The 17862-nt window shown below is 34.8% G+C and overlaps 1 protein-coding gene, 6 non-coding genes and 1 pseudogene across 7 annotated transcripts; 4 read left to right on the forward strand and 4 right to left on the reverse strand.

The window, feature by feature from the left end:
- Window positions 1-76: 76 nt before the first annotated feature.
- Window positions 77-166, reverse strand: Trnay-gua (transfer RNA tyrosine (anticodon GUA)). The gene is given in 2 exon segments: window positions 77-112; window positions 130-166. It is a non-coding gene; the product is annotated as a tRNA-Tyr (tRNA).
- A 560-nt stretch (window positions 167-726) lies between these two features.
- On the forward strand, window positions 727-798 carry Trnag-ucc (transfer RNA glycine (anticodon UCC)). The gene has a single exon. It is a non-coding gene; the product is annotated as a tRNA-Gly (tRNA).
- Window positions 799-2443: 1645 nt separating this feature from the next.
- On the forward strand, window positions 2444-2516 carry Trnak-cuu (transfer RNA lysine (anticodon CUU)). The gene has a single exon. It is a non-coding gene; the product is annotated as a tRNA-Lys (tRNA).
- Window positions 2517-2827: 311 nt separating this feature from the next.
- Window positions 2828-2917, reverse strand: Trnay-gua (transfer RNA tyrosine (anticodon GUA)). Its single transcript is given in 2 exon segments — window positions 2828-2863; window positions 2881-2917. It is a non-coding gene; the product is annotated as a tRNA-Tyr (tRNA).
- A 562-nt stretch (window positions 2918-3479) lies between these two features.
- Trnag-ucc (transfer RNA glycine (anticodon UCC)) lies at window positions 3480-3551 on the forward strand. Its single transcript has one exon. It is a non-coding gene; the product is annotated as a tRNA-Gly (tRNA).
- A 1201-nt stretch (window positions 3552-4752) lies between these two features.
- Trnay-gua (transfer RNA tyrosine (anticodon GUA)) lies at window positions 4753-4842 on the reverse strand. Its single transcript is given in 2 exon segments — window positions 4753-4788; window positions 4806-4842. It is a non-coding gene; the product is annotated as a tRNA-Tyr (tRNA).
- Window positions 4843-5225: 383 nt separating this feature from the next.
- Window positions 5226-14119, forward strand: LOC138311099 (uncharacterized; annotated as a pseudogene).
- On the reverse strand, window positions 14113-17348 carry LOC138310042 (ATP-dependent DNA helicase RecQ-like). Its single transcript, XM_069251192.1, has 3 exons — window positions 15428-17348; window positions 14559-14796; window positions 14113-14511 (listed from the first exon to the last, which is right to left on the reverse strand). The coding sequence occupies exons 1-3, from the start codon at window positions 15952-15954 to the stop codon at window positions 14128-14130; spliced, it is 1149 nt and encodes a 382-aa protein (XP_069107293.1). The 5' UTR covers window positions 15955-17348; the 3' UTR covers window positions 14113-14127.
- Between the last annotated feature and the right edge of the window lie 514 nt (window positions 17349-17862).

The following is a 17862-nucleotide window of genomic DNA, read 5'->3' on the forward strand; positions in this document are numbered from 1 at the left end:
TCAGACGAGTTAGGTACTAATAATTGGTGCTTAAAATGTCTAATTTAAAATAGAAAATGTTGAGAAAATAAAACAATCCCGCGAGCCGGAGTCGAACCAGCGACCTAAGGATAGCTCTGAGTTTAACCACTACAGTCCTCCGCTCTACCAACTGAGCTATCACGGGTTATGTTTTTCGTCAATACAACGATATCTATACGTTCTTCGTCGTCTCCAAGATGCCTCGGGAACGAACTGTACTGTGCGAATCAGGAAGTTTCAATTTGGACGTCTTCCTTTGGAAATCAGTTTACATAACTCTTTTCTGGCAGAGTAAATGAATATAATGTGAACATTTACACTAATTGTTATCTAATTAACAAATGAGATCATGTATTTGATAACATATCACAATGATGCTGGTTGTTGATATGCATATCAACTTCGGTGTTTCAATGTCATTCTTTCCATTTTTAGAGTCATTATTGTAATTGTGACGTAACCACTGGACTAATACTCCGCTTGTAAACTCATATTTGTCCGAACGTTGGGTTCATCAGGGTGGTGCCCTATGGTCATCGTTTTTCTTGTAAATAACATGCATGTCAAATGATGCTATTGTCATCTTTTCCTCACGTCAGACTTATAAATATTTAGATTTTTTGGTTCGGTATTAACCGGAACAAAAAATCAGTTGATACGTATTATTTCACCATCATGAACGTTTTCTATTTTATGCGAATAACAGCGTCGGTGGTGTAACGGTTAGCATGGTTGCCTTCCAAGCAGTCGATCCGGGTTCGACTCCCGGCCGACGCACCTTATTTTTTTCGTGGTAATCAATTAAGTAAAGTGAATCTTCGAGTAGCTTACCGAATTCCCTTCTGAGTTTGATATTGATATTTAGTTACATTTTGTTAGCAACTTTAAGTTAAATATTAAAGATGCGCCGCCGCTGACAAATGGTAATTTTTCACAATCAAAAACAGGAGCAGACGATTTAGTATTTGTCTTCACTTACTTACATACACCATTACCACCACTGAAAAGTTAAAGCTTCTAATTTAACTTCAAGTTAAAAATATATAACAAAAATAATTTATTGCATCCCGAACAAATTCCGTGGCTCTATATCCTATCTGGAATGAAGTACTGATTGCGCATGGACCAACGGGTAAAGAAATCATTTTATATTATTTTTGTGCTAATTAGACATATATATATATATATATATACGATTAAACACCTTTTATTGTTCAAATGATGAATATCATTTATGCTCGGTCGGCGGTGGAGCATCTTTAAACAAAATTAAAGTCGATCATTTTACAACTAGATTACATTGAGAAACGTTTTAATAACGTAATACGGTACGAGATATAGACCATCTTCAATCTGTTTTGATTTAAAAATACCTTTGCACAACCGGAAGTGCAGATGCGTCTGATTGAGTAATTAGGACATACAATTTGACACTCTTTCAAACGCATACCTGAACTTCTCAGCTTTGATGTTAACGCATGCGTTAATTGGTTGCATCTAATGAATACATTTCGTCTCATTCCGAGTTGAAATGCCAAAGGCATTTTTCTTTAAACAAATGTACGTTTACTAATTTTACTACCACAGGATCGAAATGTCCCAGGGGCATGTATTTTACTTCGTTCAACAGGTTTTAAAACACTTTCTATTGCGAGACAGTCTCCAGATAAACAATAAAATAATCAACCTCTAAGAGAACAGTTTTTGATATCAACGGTTAAATGAAATGGGTATACATGCAAAATATCGCGACATCAACCTTCTCATTATTCAAAAGTACATAGCAGAAAATAGCAAATTATTGACATTTCATCATAATTATGAAATAGATACGGTTTCCAATTTCCAATTGAACTTGATACAAATTTACTCAAATGACTAAACTGTTTTCGGCGCCAACAAATGCTTCCAACTATATTCATATTAAATCGACTAGGTTCTACGTTTAGTGTTAAAGTTTTCGAAGTAGAAATCCTATTGAAATATCAGAACAAAATCTATTCATTTTCATAGAGTATCATGTTTAAATTGACCACTATTCAGCTTAGATGGGAGTTTCCACACCAGTCCGTTAACTCAAACTTTAAATTCAGGACGTCATATTAAACTCTGAATAAAAGGAATTTTTAAAATTAGACAAAATAACTAATCTCTTTTTGACTGACACAAATCATTTACTTTCTTTCGATTCGACTATTCGAAGGGAAAGAGCACCAAATCTATTTTAGACTTTTGTATAACAATGGGTTATATGTTTATAGTTTATAAACACGTTTGTTATTTGATCATTTCATTTCAAAATGTAGAATATTTCACAAGAAGTCAAAATAAGTGAACAACTTTAGTTTGTCTTTTTAGCTGATTCTGACACTGTGTCATGTTGCTTTGTTAGGAACTCGACAGTTATGTAATGAAAACAACAGCCCGGCTAGCTCAGTCGGTAGAGCACGAGACTCTTAATCTCGGGGTCGTGGGTTCGAGCCCCACGTTGGGCGTTTATTTTTGCCCCCTGTAAACGTGTTACTTCTGATGTTCTACTGTGTTGTTTACATCTTACAACAAATCCTTCTATATTATATTCAACAACTGTGCGACTTTAATCCACAATCTTCAACTTAAAGAATTTGTTTATTATCAATCTTTTATACCAATTCCTTTATGTTATGTGTATATTATGTTTATTATGTTTTCTTAACCCGAAACAAAAATCAAATATTTGTGTTCTTTTCATCAGACGAGTTAGGTACTAATAATTGGTGCTTAAAATGTCTAATTTAAAATAGAAAATGTTGAGAAAATAAAACAATCCCGCGAGCCGGAGTCGAACCAGCGACCTAAGGATAGCTCTGAGTTTAACCACTACAGTCCTCCGCTCTACCAACTGAGCTATCACGGGTTATGTTTTTTCGTCAATACAACGATATCTATACGTTCTTCGTCGTCTCCAAGATGCCTCGGGAACGAACTGTACTGTGCGAATCAGGAAGTTTCAATTTGGACGTCTTCCTTTGGAAATCAGTTTACATAACTCTTTTCTGGCAGAGTAAATGAATATCATGTGAACATTTACACTAATTGTTATCTAATTAACAAATGAGATCATGTATTTGATAACATATCACAATGATGCTGGTTGTTGATATGCATATCAACTTCGGTGTTTCAATGTCATTCTTTCCATTTTTAGAGTCATTATTGTAATTGTGACGTAACCACTGGACTAATACTCCGCTTGTAAACTCATATTTGTCCGAACGTTGGGTTCATCAGGGTGGTGCCCTATGGTCATCGTTTTTCTTGTAAATAACATGCATGTCAAATGATGCTATTTGTCATCTTTTCCTCACGTCAAACTTATAAATATTTAGATGTTTTGGTTCGGTATTAACCGGAACAAAGAATCAGTTGATACGTATTATTTCACCATCATGAACGTTTTCTATTTCATGTGAATAACAGCGTCGGTGGTGTAACGGTTAGCATGGTTGCCTTCCAAGCAGTCGATCCGGGTTCGACTCCCGGCCGACGCACCTTATTTTTTTCGTGGTAATCAATTAAGTAAAATGAATCTTCGAGTAGCTTACTGAATTCCCTTCTGAGTTTGATATTGATATTTAGTTACATTTTGTTAGCAACTTTAAGTTAAATATTAAAGATGCGCCGCCGCTGACAAATGGTAATTTTTCACTATCAAAAACAGGAGCAGACGATTTAGTATTTGTCTTCACTTACTTACATACACCATTACCACCACTGAAAAGTTAAAGCTTCTAATTTAACTTCAAGTTAAAGATATATAACAAAAATAATTTATTGCATCCCGAACAAATTCCGTGGCTCTATATCCTATCTGGAATGAAGTACTGATTGCGCATGGACCAACGTGTAAAGAAATCATTTTATATTATTTTTGTGCTAATTAGACATATATATATATATATATATACGATTAAACACCTTTTATTGTTCAAATGATGAATATCATTTATGCTCGGTCGGCGGTGGAGCATCTTTAAACAAAATTAAAGTCGATCATTTTACAACTAGATTACATTGAGAAACGTTTTAATAACGTAATACGGTACGAGATATAGACCATCTTCAATCTGTTTTGATTTAAAAATACCTTTGCACAACCGGAAGTGCAGATGCGTCTGATTGAGTAATTAGGACATACAATTTGACACTCTTTCAAACGCATACCTGAACTTCTAAGCTTTGATGTTAACGCATGCGTTAATTGGTTGCATCAAATGAATACATTTCGTCTCATTCCGAGTTGAAATGCCAAAGGCATTTTCTTTAAACAAATGTACGTTTACTAATTTTACTACCACAGGATCGAAATGTCCCAGGGGCATGTATTTTACTTCGTTCAACAGGTTTTAAAACACTTTCTATTGCGAGACAGTCTCCAGATAAACAATAAAATAATCAACCTCTAAGAGAACAGTTTTTGATATCAACGGTTAAATGAAATGGGTATACATGCAAAATATCGCGACATCAACCTTCTCATTATTCTAAAGTACATAGCAGAAAATAGCAAATTATTGACATTTCATCATAATTATGAAATAGATACGGTTTCCAATTTCCAATTGAATTTGATTTCTTAACCCGAAACAAAAATCAAATATTTGTGTTCTTTTCATTAGACGAGTTAGGTACTAATAATTGGTGCTTAAAATGTCTAATTTAAAATAGAAAATGTTTGAGAAAATAAAACAATCCCGCGAGCCGGAGTCGAACCAGCGACCTAAGGATAGCTCTGAGTTTAACCACTACAGTCCTCCGCTCTACCAACTGAGCTATCACGGGTTATGTTTTTCGTCAATACAACGATATCTATACGTTCTTCGTCGTCTCCAAGATGCCTCGGGAACGAACTGTACTGTGCGAATCAGGAAGTTTCAATTTGGACGTCTTCCTTTGGAAATCAGTTTACATAACTCTTTTCTGGCAGAGTAAATGAATATAATGTGAACATTTTACACTAATTGTTATCTAATTAACAAATGAGATCATGTATTTGATAACATATCACAATGATGCTGGTTGTTGATATGCATATCAACTTCGGTGTTTCAATGTCATTCTTTCCATTTTTAGAGTCATTATTGTAATTGTGACGTAACCACTGGACTAATACAATCTCTCCCAGAGTGCATTGCGGTTACCCTTCATTTATCTCTGTAAACGGCTCACGCACTACCAATCTAGTGACCTCGAGGTCAAGTTATTTTTACATGTTCCAACATGGCGGCCCCCATACACACTCCGAAGAAAGAAACAATTATTGGTTGTTTCATTTGCCATAGGTCGGCTCTGACTATCACTTTTTCACTTTCGGGTAGAAAATGTGCTTCTTTATTTGGAAATTTATCCTCGCTTATTTCAAATGAGACAGTGTACAACTGCATTTCACAGGCCTCCGTATGTAGAAGCTGCTTCACACGTTTAGAAAAGACGTTAGAATTCGTAAAAGAGGTAAAGGAAGGAGCAGAGCGTTATGCCAGGGGTAACATATCATCTAAACGTCTGGCATTAACCCCGATCACCCCGAAATCAAATCCTAACAACTCTGACGTGAGCGTGACAACAAACCGTTCAAGGTAATTAGTTTATATATACAGCCTATATACAGCATCTATAGTACAGTATCCTTGATAATCGGGTGCAGATTCATTACTTTGATGACCTATTCTAGCTACATCATTATGTATTGGATAACACTGAACCGTATGAAATAATGTGATAAGTTTTAGATACAGGTAACTCAGTTTAGAGTGCTCATTATATATTTAAGTCTGTATTTAAATGTTTAATAACATATGCTGATTTTTTTCTTATCTCATCATAGAAAATTCAAGAAACTGAATTTCGCACAGACAGATGACTCAGGATCTGCTAAAGAACACAGGTATGTAATTTATATACATGTATGTATGTAAACATATCGAGTTTATAAATCCAATTGGACAAATACTTGTTAGTTCCTATTCATCCTCGATACTCCAGGGCTTCCGATCACTTACGATCTCTACACCCCTGGACTATCTCGTAGTGAAATTGAAGGCAGCTCAGCGGAAAACATTTGACCAATCACAGGCTAGCAAAGATTTCCTTTGAAGACTACAGAGAGAGCGACGCCTACCATCAAAGTCACACAGTCAACCACAGTGTACCGTTATACGGCTCTTTTGATGTACACCAAATGACTAAATTACCTGTTCTATTCTGTTGCCTCCAGTTTTACTATGAGATAGTCCAGGGGTGTAGAGATCGTAAGTGATCGGAAGCCCTGGAGTATCGAGGATGGTTCCTATTATGCTATATACATAAATATATATATACACAATGTACACGTGTATATATAAGGTCAAATAGTAATAGCAACAGTACAGACAAGAAGATTGTCGAATTTTCGAGATATATGTATACCAACACTGCACCATTGAAACATTCCTTTTTAGGGATGCTGATATGTGCTGCAGTGGTATAACTGGCTAGCTGAAAGTATTTCGGGCAAGCCGATTGTATGTCGTACATTGTAGATGATATGAGTTTGAGTCCCTGTCAGGGCACGAGTACTAAAATTGTCTTCCTTCAATATTTGTGTTACTGCGTGGACTGGTATATACGGTATATATAGATTGTATGTCATAAATAACTACATGGATAGTTTATTCATGAATGTCTTTTAAAAAACTATTTATTGTTGTATTAAACCTATAAAAGGGTTGCAATAATTTCTTTCCCTTATATTGCAGGACATTCCAAAGCCTGGAACACAATGTACCTGACAAAATACAGGATCCTATTTCTCTCACTAGTACTGCCAATGAACATGGGTATGTGTTTCAGTCAGGAATTGGTTATTAAAAATCACTGTCTGGGCAGGGATCACATAGTGTGAAATTTATAGGTGACACTAAACATGGTGTGTTCAATAAATATAATATAGTATTTTCAAAATCAATGTATTAGCAAAGCCCATAAACTTCTGAAGGAAAATTTGGTGCAGACTGCATACATTGCATGTATATTTTCATGGAGATAGTAGTCACAGGTGTATGTTACCTGTTATTGCACGAATAATTACCTGGTAATTAACAAAATCACATTATTACATGGCCTTAACAACAGATATCATACAAAATTAACGTCTTAAAAATTCCTTTGACAGTGAATGTATAATATAAGGTAATATAAAATGAATGTGTAATTAAAATACCATGCTTATATAACTTGTACTTGCAGGGCTTGAACACTTTTACATATTAATGTGTATAACTGATTTACTTTATTAGTTATGCTGCCTGTTCAACATCATTGGAAGAAGACACGACAAGTGATATTCTGTCCCATGTCAAAGAAAGTTTTGAAAATCTGTGTTGTTCTGAAGTTGACCCCGCTATCGGAAAACTGAGACACCAGGCCTCTTCGCTTACATCAAGGACAACTCTGTTTTCCTCTGTGTTATACAAATACAGGAACATAGTGGACTTTCACAACAATGCGAACAGGTTGTTGTGTTTGATAGTAGAAGAGATGAGAAACAGGTATATTAATTATGTGTGTATGATGTATCAACTGAAATCTCCTGAGTTACATAAGGACAGATAATGTAGAATTTATTGAATGATACAAAAAAAATCAATTACAAAATCTTGATGATTAAGTTGTTTTTCAGTGAAAGTATTGAAAGTAGAACCAGTCATTGATGGAAACGTTTCATTCTTATCTTGTTCAATTTAGGCCATACAAAAAAATATTTGTGTTTCCGGTAACCTAACCGACCCTGTAAAATCAGTGCCTACTCAAAAACTTTTTATCAGTTTTGTCCTCAAGCAAACAAATAACAACCTAAATTTTGTTTGGTTTTGCACAAAATCAGGAATTTTGGTACAAATTCCCTTAGAATGAAATCCATGGTTTATATAAGGTTATATAAAGTCTATTTCAGTTTTTCACTACAAGAAAACTGGGATGAAGAGAAAAAAAATTTCAAACAAAAAAGAAAAAAAAATCTCTTCCTACCGACCCTTCATTTTCAAAGGGTGTTACCGGAAGCAAAAATGTTTTTTTATTTGGCCTTACAACACACATAACTTCTATTAAAGGGTACCCCATCTGTTTGATGCCATGCTCTGCGTGACAATTCCTGACAGTGGTGTGGTAGATAAAGATGTGATTCCATGTCTTGCTGCTGCGTACTCAATTCTATTGAAGCACAAGTATAACAATCTAAGTGCTTTTCATCGCCTCTCAACAGCAATTACTATAAAGGGTGGTATTAATGAAAGGGTAATTGAGCATTTTATAAGCTTGTGTTTGTTGGTGAAAACACATTTCTTATAACTCTAGGACATGGCTGCATTTCTATTTCACCAAATGACCAGTGACCTTTTGCAATGGCATTTGTCCGAGAGAATTTCACTGTAATTAAGGATATAACATGAAAATGAAATATCATTATAAATCCTTCCTTTTTATCTCCATTTTTTTTCAACAAAATCATTCCATAACCACATTTACCCATGTCCAGAAAAATATGAAAGTGTTTAAACACCCGAAGAGTTTTGTTCTAAGTTTCAAGTTAAATCTAGATAGTTGAATAGATAGTTACTGTAGATAGTTTAGATAGTTGAATGCTGTTATCCAAGTTATGTTGTTGTTATTTTTTGTTAAGTGTTGCTGTTTGGTTTCAGTTGTTGCTGTTTGCTTTGTTACTGGAGGAAATAACAAATGGTATGTGAATAGAATATTGAAAATGTAGGTACTTTTGATATGTATACATTATATACATTTTATGTTTATTTGTCATGAATAATGACAATTTAAATGAAACTAAACTAATTTTTATATACATTCGTAACGATACAAATACATATATAATAGGTTTGAAATCTATTTATAAAGTAACAATATACATAACTTTATGATTTTAATCATGATTAAAATTAAAGGGGAAAAAATCCAATAGATAAACATGCAAAAATAAGACAAACAGAAAGTACAAATTGGTAGTACATCTAACTATATTTGTAATACAGTATAACTTGTCTAAACCGGATGTGAACGGGACCAGTCTATTTGTTCGGTTTATACAGGTGTCCGGTTTATAAAGGATAGAACCTTATCACAATATGTTCACTGAGGTGTACATGTACGATCCATTTCTCTGTGTGTGCTACATTCAAATGAACTCTCAGAAGTTATGTGTATGTTTTATTGTTAGAATTGGTCACCCTGAAAAGTATTCACGAATACAATGTACATGTAACAAAACCGTTGAATGAAAAGTGAAAAGTTGTCACTATCTAGCCCTTAGTATACCGGTACAGGTAAATCCCCTAAGCCACCTCATGATCAGTCCCATGTTGTGAAAACATTGCTGTCGGTTTGCCCAAGTTAATTTTAAAAAGAAAGAGATATAGTAACATTACCTAGACAGTTCCGGTTTTCAGAGTAGACAGGTTCCGGATTATGCAGGTTTTGAGTAAAATAGTTTATTAAGAAATTTGCCGGGACCAAACAAATTAATAGGTATAGACAAGCTTCCAGTTTATACAGGGTGCGGTTTAGACAAGTTATACTGTAGGACAAAGAAAAACAAATTCCAAATGAATGTGAAATGATTTGATAATAAAATAATAACATTAAATGCTCCTTGCTTTACTAATGTCAATTTTCCTTCTTTGAAATGTTTTATGTAGGGTCAAACAAGACTCAATCAAATGGGGTTGGTACTATCTCATGAGAGGAGATTGAAATTCCAAGACAGTGTGAACGAATCATCAAACAAACTACTTGTGGACCATCTTAAGAAGAATCCGTTGATCAAGATCACAGGTAAATAGTCTTTTATTTATATGTGAATTGTATGGTCCAGGGGAAAGTTTTCTGTTAGTCTGTAGTCTACATAAAGAATAAACGTTTGACAACTTCACTAAAAAAAAAAAAAAAAACTTCCTTCTCAAGATCCCAGTCAGGTAAAACCAAATACTCTTCATAGATGGCCTGAAGAGGTATCAGAAAGTGTCAGCTTGACAACTTGAAATATTTCAAGACATAGTTGACTGCTTAGGGCAATTGAACTCTTATTAATTTAATATTATTTGCAGGTGACAACTTGGATATATACGTGAAGACATCACAGATAAACACGGAAAGGAGGAACCAAGATCTGCATCTGTTCACATCCAACATTATCTTCAGCCGTCTTGCTAGAATCGATATGGACAACAAGCCTCCACGTACTGATGTCAACAATATTGGTGCAGAAAAAATTTTACTATCGGATGATCAGAAGGATCAGCTGTTAGATGCCTATGGAATTTTGGTGGGTCGGATAATGTGTCGTCTCCCAGCATTAACTTTCATGAAGCCCCACATCCCATCCCACATACCTCATCAGAATGCTAAAAAGATGTCAGAAAAGTCCACAGTACTGCCATTGCCAATACAGTTCAAGAATGAATCAAAGCATGAAGACTGTCTTGGAATTATGGACAGCTATGAAAACACCCTAGTCAAGTTGTATACAGATGCTTTTGGTAAGTAAATTAGGTGATGACAGTGTACAAGAATATATCAAACATGAATCCTGTTAATTATGATATCATTTTTCTGACTGGAATTATTTCTGTATGCTTTACAGAAATAAAAGTTCACATCATATGGGCATACAGGTCAATAACCAATATCGTTATCTGAACATTTCCTTATTAAATGTGGTTTCTATTGTGTAGACTGGCGAAACAAGTGCATAATTTGTACCTCTAAAAGTCTTTCCTTTATTAGTTTCATTCAATATAATGAATATATGAAAATCAATTTCAGGTTTCAGTTAAGATTTTGATTTCTTCTTACAGGAAATACAGACATTCTGAGACAAGTAAAAGTTCCTATTGGAGGAGACCAATTGACCCGAGTTCGTTTGCAAGAATCTAAAAATCTTAGAACACTCTCAGTTAGCCCAGAACGAAGATTTGATGACCTTCATCCCATTGTGTTTGAAATGTGGCACAACAAACAAGATTTCTTAGAGGTAAAACAAATGCTTTCTTATTCAGAGAATACAAATCTGTAGATCTATGTTTCAGCAAACGTTTAAAGTCAGTTTAAGTCTGATCAACAATTATGTTTAATTCACCGTCATTAAGAAAATCAATCATTGTAGCTAATGTATTTTCTTGTATCTCTCAGTAATGGTAATCGTGTCCCACCAACCCCCATTCTACAACCAATTAGAATATATATCATAATCCCTCACATAATGAAATCCTCATTTTTCTATTTTTACAGAAATGCTTCAAAACACTGTACAAACCAGAAAACTCCCCAGGAACACTTCATCATTTTAAGACCATTTTACACCGCTCTGATGTGAATGGAAAAGTGAAAGGAAGATTCGAACCACACCACAATCTTCTCATCGCTGTTGGAGAAGGCCTCCTCACAGAACAGATATTGGAATTTTTCAATATGGAAGATGGACACTGTGATCCGCAGCATAGCCTTTTAGGTGACTTTGCAAAGCAAAAACTTCCAGAAAAGAAGAACATTGTCAACAAAATCTTAAGGGAATTCCTTTGCCATTATGGGTATGGAAATGTAGGGGATTGTAAAGGTGCATCTCCAGTTAAACACTACAAAGTATCCAGCGTCACTGCAGACGGAAAATTCATATTACAGGAGGTTCAGGATCCAGAGGATGAGCTTCAAAACTACAGCCAGAATTTATGCCACTGGGCCCTACACTTGATGGAGTTAGACCTTTCTTTTATTCCCATTCACCATTGAGTAAATATCTGGTCGAAAACATTGATTATCTTCTCAAAACTGAATACCTGCTCTCGCCTCTTCAGCGTTGTAGAGTGCTTGAAGGCTCATTTGTGAATATACATGGAGGGGTTGGACGAAATGTTGAAAGCGATTTAGTACAAGAACATTCAGTATGTAACCAGAAAAGTTTAATCAAAACTCTGTGTGCCAACAAAAGTAAGGCAGCGATACGTCGTGTCACTGGGGCTGCAGATATGATTGCAGATCTTTGCGAGCAATTTGACAAAAGTGTTGGTGTAAAGTCCAAGTCTAGTAGACATTCAAAGTGTGTGTCTCCTAAAGATTTGGAAACCATTGAGAAAACCCTCAGGAAACTTCGTCCATTCAAACACACTCCAGGGAGAAAGTGTCCAGGATTTAAGAACATTAAACCATCACCCCTTCTTCCAGAAAAAGTGCCATTAATGAAGGCAAAAATTAACACAACTATTAAAAGACTTACAAGAGGACTAACAGTTAACGTTCCAGCAGAAGAGTTCGATGACAATCTCATTCGGGAATTCGATGAAGAATTTCTTCCTGCAGTATAAGTCAATACCTGTGATTGACAATGCTTTAGAATTTATCTGTATTAGAACATTTATTTTCATTTCTTGAATACATGTACACTTCCAGAATTATTTAAGACTGGTGGTTCTAATAAATGAACATCTGATGGTAAATAATGTCACACTGGAATTGATTAAGAAATCATGACAAAATTGTGATGTAGATGGATGGAGATAAAGAAGGATGAAGGCATATGGAGATAGATAGACGAATGGATGATGTCATAATGTATATGTTAAAAAAAAAACCCAGATTTGACAGTGCAAAAAGTATGCAAGACTTTCATTTCCATGTGCAGATTTTGCATCAATTGGGTCTCCCATTTTTGCATACATGTAAATATTTATAAACAATATTCTTTTCCTTACTCTCATTATTGCTACTTGACCACATCTACTTATATACATTTTCAAAAAGGTTAACTTGTCATTGTCTTGTAATTTTTATTAGCCCACCATCATCAGATTCAAATGGCTTTTCGTCTGTGGTCCGTCCTTCTGATAACATTTCTTGTTACCTCTATTTCTTAGAAAGGACTGAAGGGATCTTTCTCAAATTTCATATGTAGGTTTACCTAGGGCCTTATATTTAGTTGTGCATATTGTATTTTGGGACCAATCAGTCAACAAGATGGCCGCCAGGCCACCATCTTGGATTTTGAGTTAAAGTTTGTTACAGCTATTTCTCAGAAAGTACTGAAGGGATCTTTCTCAAATTTCATATGTAGGTTCACCTAGGGCCCTAGTTGTGCATATTGTATTTTGGGACCAATCAGTCAACAAGATGGCCGCCAGGCCACCATCTTGGATTTTGAGTTAAAGTTTGTTACAGCTATTTCTCAGAAAGTACTGAAGGGATCTTTCTCAAATTTCATATGTAGGTTCACCTAGGGCCCTAGTTGTGCATATTGTATTTTGGGACCAATCAGTCAACAAGATGGCCGCCAGGCCACCATCTTGGATTTTGATAGTTAAAGTTTGTTATATATCTTAGAAAGTATGTATACTGAAATGATCTTTCTCAAATTTTATATGTAAAAATATGAAGTTAACTTTGAAAAGCAGAGAAAAGATCCCTCTTTCCATTGTGAGACTTAGATCATTCATTGGACTGGTGGGTGCCAAGATCCCTCTGGGATCTCTTGTTGAAAACTTATGTACCTAATGCACAACACCGGTTTACATTTAGTGTCATTATAAATGCATGGTGATCATAATAAGAACAACTTGTAAACTAATATGTTGGAAGTATTTTTTTTATATTATGTAATGACAATCCAGTACTGAAAATGTAGTTACCAGTTTCTGAAACATCAACTGTGCCACTCTTTCCTTGAATTCACTTATACAAGGTAATTACTTCCTGTACTATGATCTACAGCAAGAACAAATTTAAATTTCAAAATTTTCATATAGTTCAGCAATCTCTTTTTTTAAAGTCCATCCTTTCTGGTAATCAATTTTCACATAGGTGTGACTGTCAATGAAATGAAGTCTGTAATCATCAGAACACCTGTACATTCATAAGTTGATCATGATAGAATTAATATTGATTACCAGGGAAATATTGTTCTACTGTAAAACTGTAGTAATTTATAAAGATCTTTGGCATTTCAGAAATACAAGAAATGGAATATGTAATACATATATGTGAATGCTTTATTAATGTAATCCTATTAAAGGAACACATGAAAAGATATATGGTTTAGTTTGATTTTTCCCGGGAGTGAGATTTACAGTTAGAACAACATTCTGTAGCAGTAATCGACTGATCCTTCTCAAATCCAAAAACATTTAAGATTGCATTTCTTAAACATGTTGTGTCATTCTTGCAGTAAACGATAATATCTTCTGTGATTCCTGGAAGATTCTTGGCGATGTCATGATTATTGAAATACAAAACAGCCCTTGCAGGTTGACCCTGGCGCCCTGCACGCCCAATCTCTTGCATATACTGTGAAATGTTCCTTGGTGGGCAAGTATGAATAACTTGTGTCACATTCCTTGGGTCAAATCCCATCCCTGCTATGGACGTTGTTAATACCAATCGTATTCTAGGATTTTCAACTTTCAACTCCTTTATTGTTCTCGAAATCACGTAGTCATCAAAGAGTTCTTGGCAAATTGGATATATACAATTTTCTCATACTCTCCCAGCCTATCTTCACTTGATTCCTTCCTGCATTTTTCAAAGAAAATGTTCCTCTTGTCTGGGCTATGTTCAATCAATTTACAGTTCTCCAGATGGAGTAAAGCTGGAATCTCCTTCTTCTGCTTAACAGTCAAGGTCCCACTTAATGCTATGAATGGCACTGAAGGAAAGAACACTTTCAAACTTGACATCTTTCCAAAGGCAGTCCGAAATTCTTCACCCCTGCGAATGATAATGTACAGATAAATGCAAAGTTCTTAAATAAGATTCTCCTGTGTATATATTTTTTATACATCTGAGGTCATATTTTCTTAATCTGTCCTTCAATGTCCCCTTTTTCAATTTCTATATATATTTTTTCTTCTTTTTAGAAACGCAATAAACTCATTTCAGTGATCTATATGTTGCAGTTACAATTGCTAGATTTGCCATAAAAATGTTTATTTTATGGTTCCCTCTCCAAGGGGGACTGATGAACATGACAAAGAATATTTCTAACCTCAGGTGACACGTTGTTATGTGTGAAATGTTTATTCCAATATTAATTTTACCTGTATTGACTTTGTCCACAAGAGATTACAGTGATAGAGATTGATATTATCCGACTCCCATGGACTGATAGGTGGTGGCGAACAGGGTCAAATTACACCTGAAATTCTTCAGAACTTAGATTTCCGCTGCGGCCCAGTTTTTCATTTCAGTTGAAAAAGCTAAATTGTGGTGACATTCACTACACATGGTCCTCTAATAAAATCAAGTAACATAAAAACAGTTTTGAGTGAAAGACTTACCCTGGTATCATCCATTTGGGCTTTAAGTTAGTATAAAGTATATAAAATGATCTAATACTAACCATTTCTGGATAATGTGGCATTCATCAATGACAACAGCTTTGACATTATGGGTAAATCTCTCGTTGGACAGTAATCCTTTCCCTTCAGTAGTATTGAGAAGAGCCTCTGGATGACACAGAATAATTGAATATTCCCCGTTGATCACAGTTGTAAGAGGGACATCACATTTAACATCATACTTTTCAAGATCAACATCATCTAGTGTATCCGTAGTTTCATCAACTTTAGTTTTTATGTCCAGTTTGCAAGCTGAAATTCCACGCTTTTTCATCGATTCCAATTGGTCTTTTTGAATGATATTCAGTGGTGAAACAACGACAATGATAGGGTTTGAACATGTGGTGTCAATGAATAGTTTTGGCAGTAGGTGAAAGATTATACTTTTACCATAACCAACAGGTAAATTAACCAGTAAGTCGCACCTTTCATTACATAAACACTCTAGTGCCTCACTTTGTTTTTCTTTTAAAACCAGGCCAGGTTCATAATCACTTACTATTTTGTTCAGAATATCTTTGGTGGCCATCTCGCTGAACTCACAATTATATATATATACGTTTTAGGTGAAATAAACGGTTATCTCGCAGCTTCGGTGACTGGTGGGTGACGAACGAAAAGTACAACACGTGTACATCAGCGACAACTCGAGCCAAGAATGTTTACAAACAAGACTATTTACTCACAAATACTCCTCCGCAATGTAATCCATACTAATAATAATTTTCTAAATTGATATGAATACTTCTCAAAGTAAATTATTATCAAATGAAGGTAACTGACACAGGAGGAAATTTATACATAGCAAAAAAAAATTATTACATGCCACATATACGTTTTTCAAGAATCTTGAAATGGCGCGAGCCGTTTACAGAGGTAATGAAGGGTAACCGCAATGCACTCTGGGAGAGATTGCATCCCAAGATGGCGACTGAGGCTCGCACGCTTCGCACGTGTCTTTTCATGCGAATTCTGCATTAGAGGGTGACAGTGCCTATCGTTACACTAATTGTTACTATCACTGTCGTTATAACAACTGGAATGTCGGGTATTATTGTCCGGGTCAACCGAGAAGTGGCTATTATAGTGCGAGTGCAGGTAAACATAATAGCATTAGCTATAGCCTTAAAGCCGCATAATCCGTATCTTTCAGGGTCCGTAAATCAACAAAAGAAAATTAGGATGCATATATTATAAAAAGTTATCAATTTTCCCCTAATTAATTTCCAGACCAAACGAAATGGCGTGCCCAGTCAAAAGTGTGTCGTTCATGTTAGCAGGAACTTCTACGGAAGAACTTGTTACTTATCATTAACAAGTGAATGTTTTGTTGTATAATGAAGTTAAAGAGTCCACCAGAACAATATATATACATTATCGTCGTGTACACAATACTTCCATTCTGTCATTTTGAGCGTTTACAATACGGCGATCGGTTGACTGTATGCTTTGCCAAATTTCCGGGGGCCACCGGAGGGATTTTTGTGGGAACGGCATTTAAACTTCGTTTAAAATACGTGTTTCAATACCATACATCGTACTAGACTAGATAATAAATTGTACGAAAATGTACCAGATATATAAATAATGGTATTGATAAATAATAAAATAGACAAGATACATCATACTAGATAGAGACAAAAAATCTACATGTAAATCCCTGGTGATACTTTTTTCAATAAATATCTCAGACGATATTTAACTTGCCTTGGATAACCATTTGTTTTAAAAAGGTCCAAATGGAAATATAATAATAAAGCAAGTAAAATAAGCACGGTGAGAAAACTTGACATAATATGCATTTTTGTTCAAAGTCATACATGTATATGTTTACATATCAATTAGTGATAAAAAATCACCATGTACCGCCAAAAACGAGTATAAAACTTTATACATGTATGTATGCTTCTGATATTTATGTTGGAAAAGCTCCATGCTCGTTAAAAATTGATGATAAATTTCTGGTGAAACTATAAACATTTCGTTATATTATGACTTCAAGGATTACAGGAAATAAAAAAAAATAAAAAAGAAAGAAAGGGATTGAAGTTGAAATAAGGCGGTTTAATGTGTGTTAAAAGTTCTGAATGTCTTAAATGCAGTTATGTATATATGTATATATTTTCTGTGTAGATAATGAAGACAGCTCTCTTGGTTAAATTTGTGATATACATGTACATATAGCAACCATATTATATGATGTCCAGAATTTGCCTCTGAAATCAAATGAATCAGACCTTTTTTTATTACACATAGGGATATCTATATAATTTGAGATTGAAAGACATTGATCTAGCCCAGTCTTGTTTCTTTTTTTTATTTGAACACACATGAACACTACATAATTCAACAACTCAGACAAACGACATTATTTTAATTGGTTTATTGTTCATAAATTATTCAAAAGTTATACATACTAGGTATTTAAACATGCAAT

This window comes from Argopecten irradians, chromosome 16, assembly GCF_041381155.1.
Source record: "Argopecten irradians isolate NY chromosome 16, Ai_NY, whole genome shotgun sequence".
NCBI classification, from domain to species: domain Eukaryota; kingdom Metazoa; phylum Mollusca; class Bivalvia; order Pectinida; family Pectinidae; genus Argopecten; species Argopecten irradians.

Coding starts and splice junctions, on each gene's coding strand:
- LOC138310042 (XM_069251192.1), bottom strand. CDS start 15,954: ATGGCCACCAAAGATATTCTGAACAAAATAGTAAGTGATTATGAACCT. Junction 14,797..15,427: donor TGCCACATTATCCAGAAATG/GTTAGTATTAGA, acceptor TATCATTCGCAG/GGGTGAAGAATTTCGGACTG. Junction 14,512..14,558: donor TGGGAGAGTATGAGAAAATT/GTATATATCCAA, acceptor TACGTGATTTCG/AGAACAATAAAGGAGTTGAA.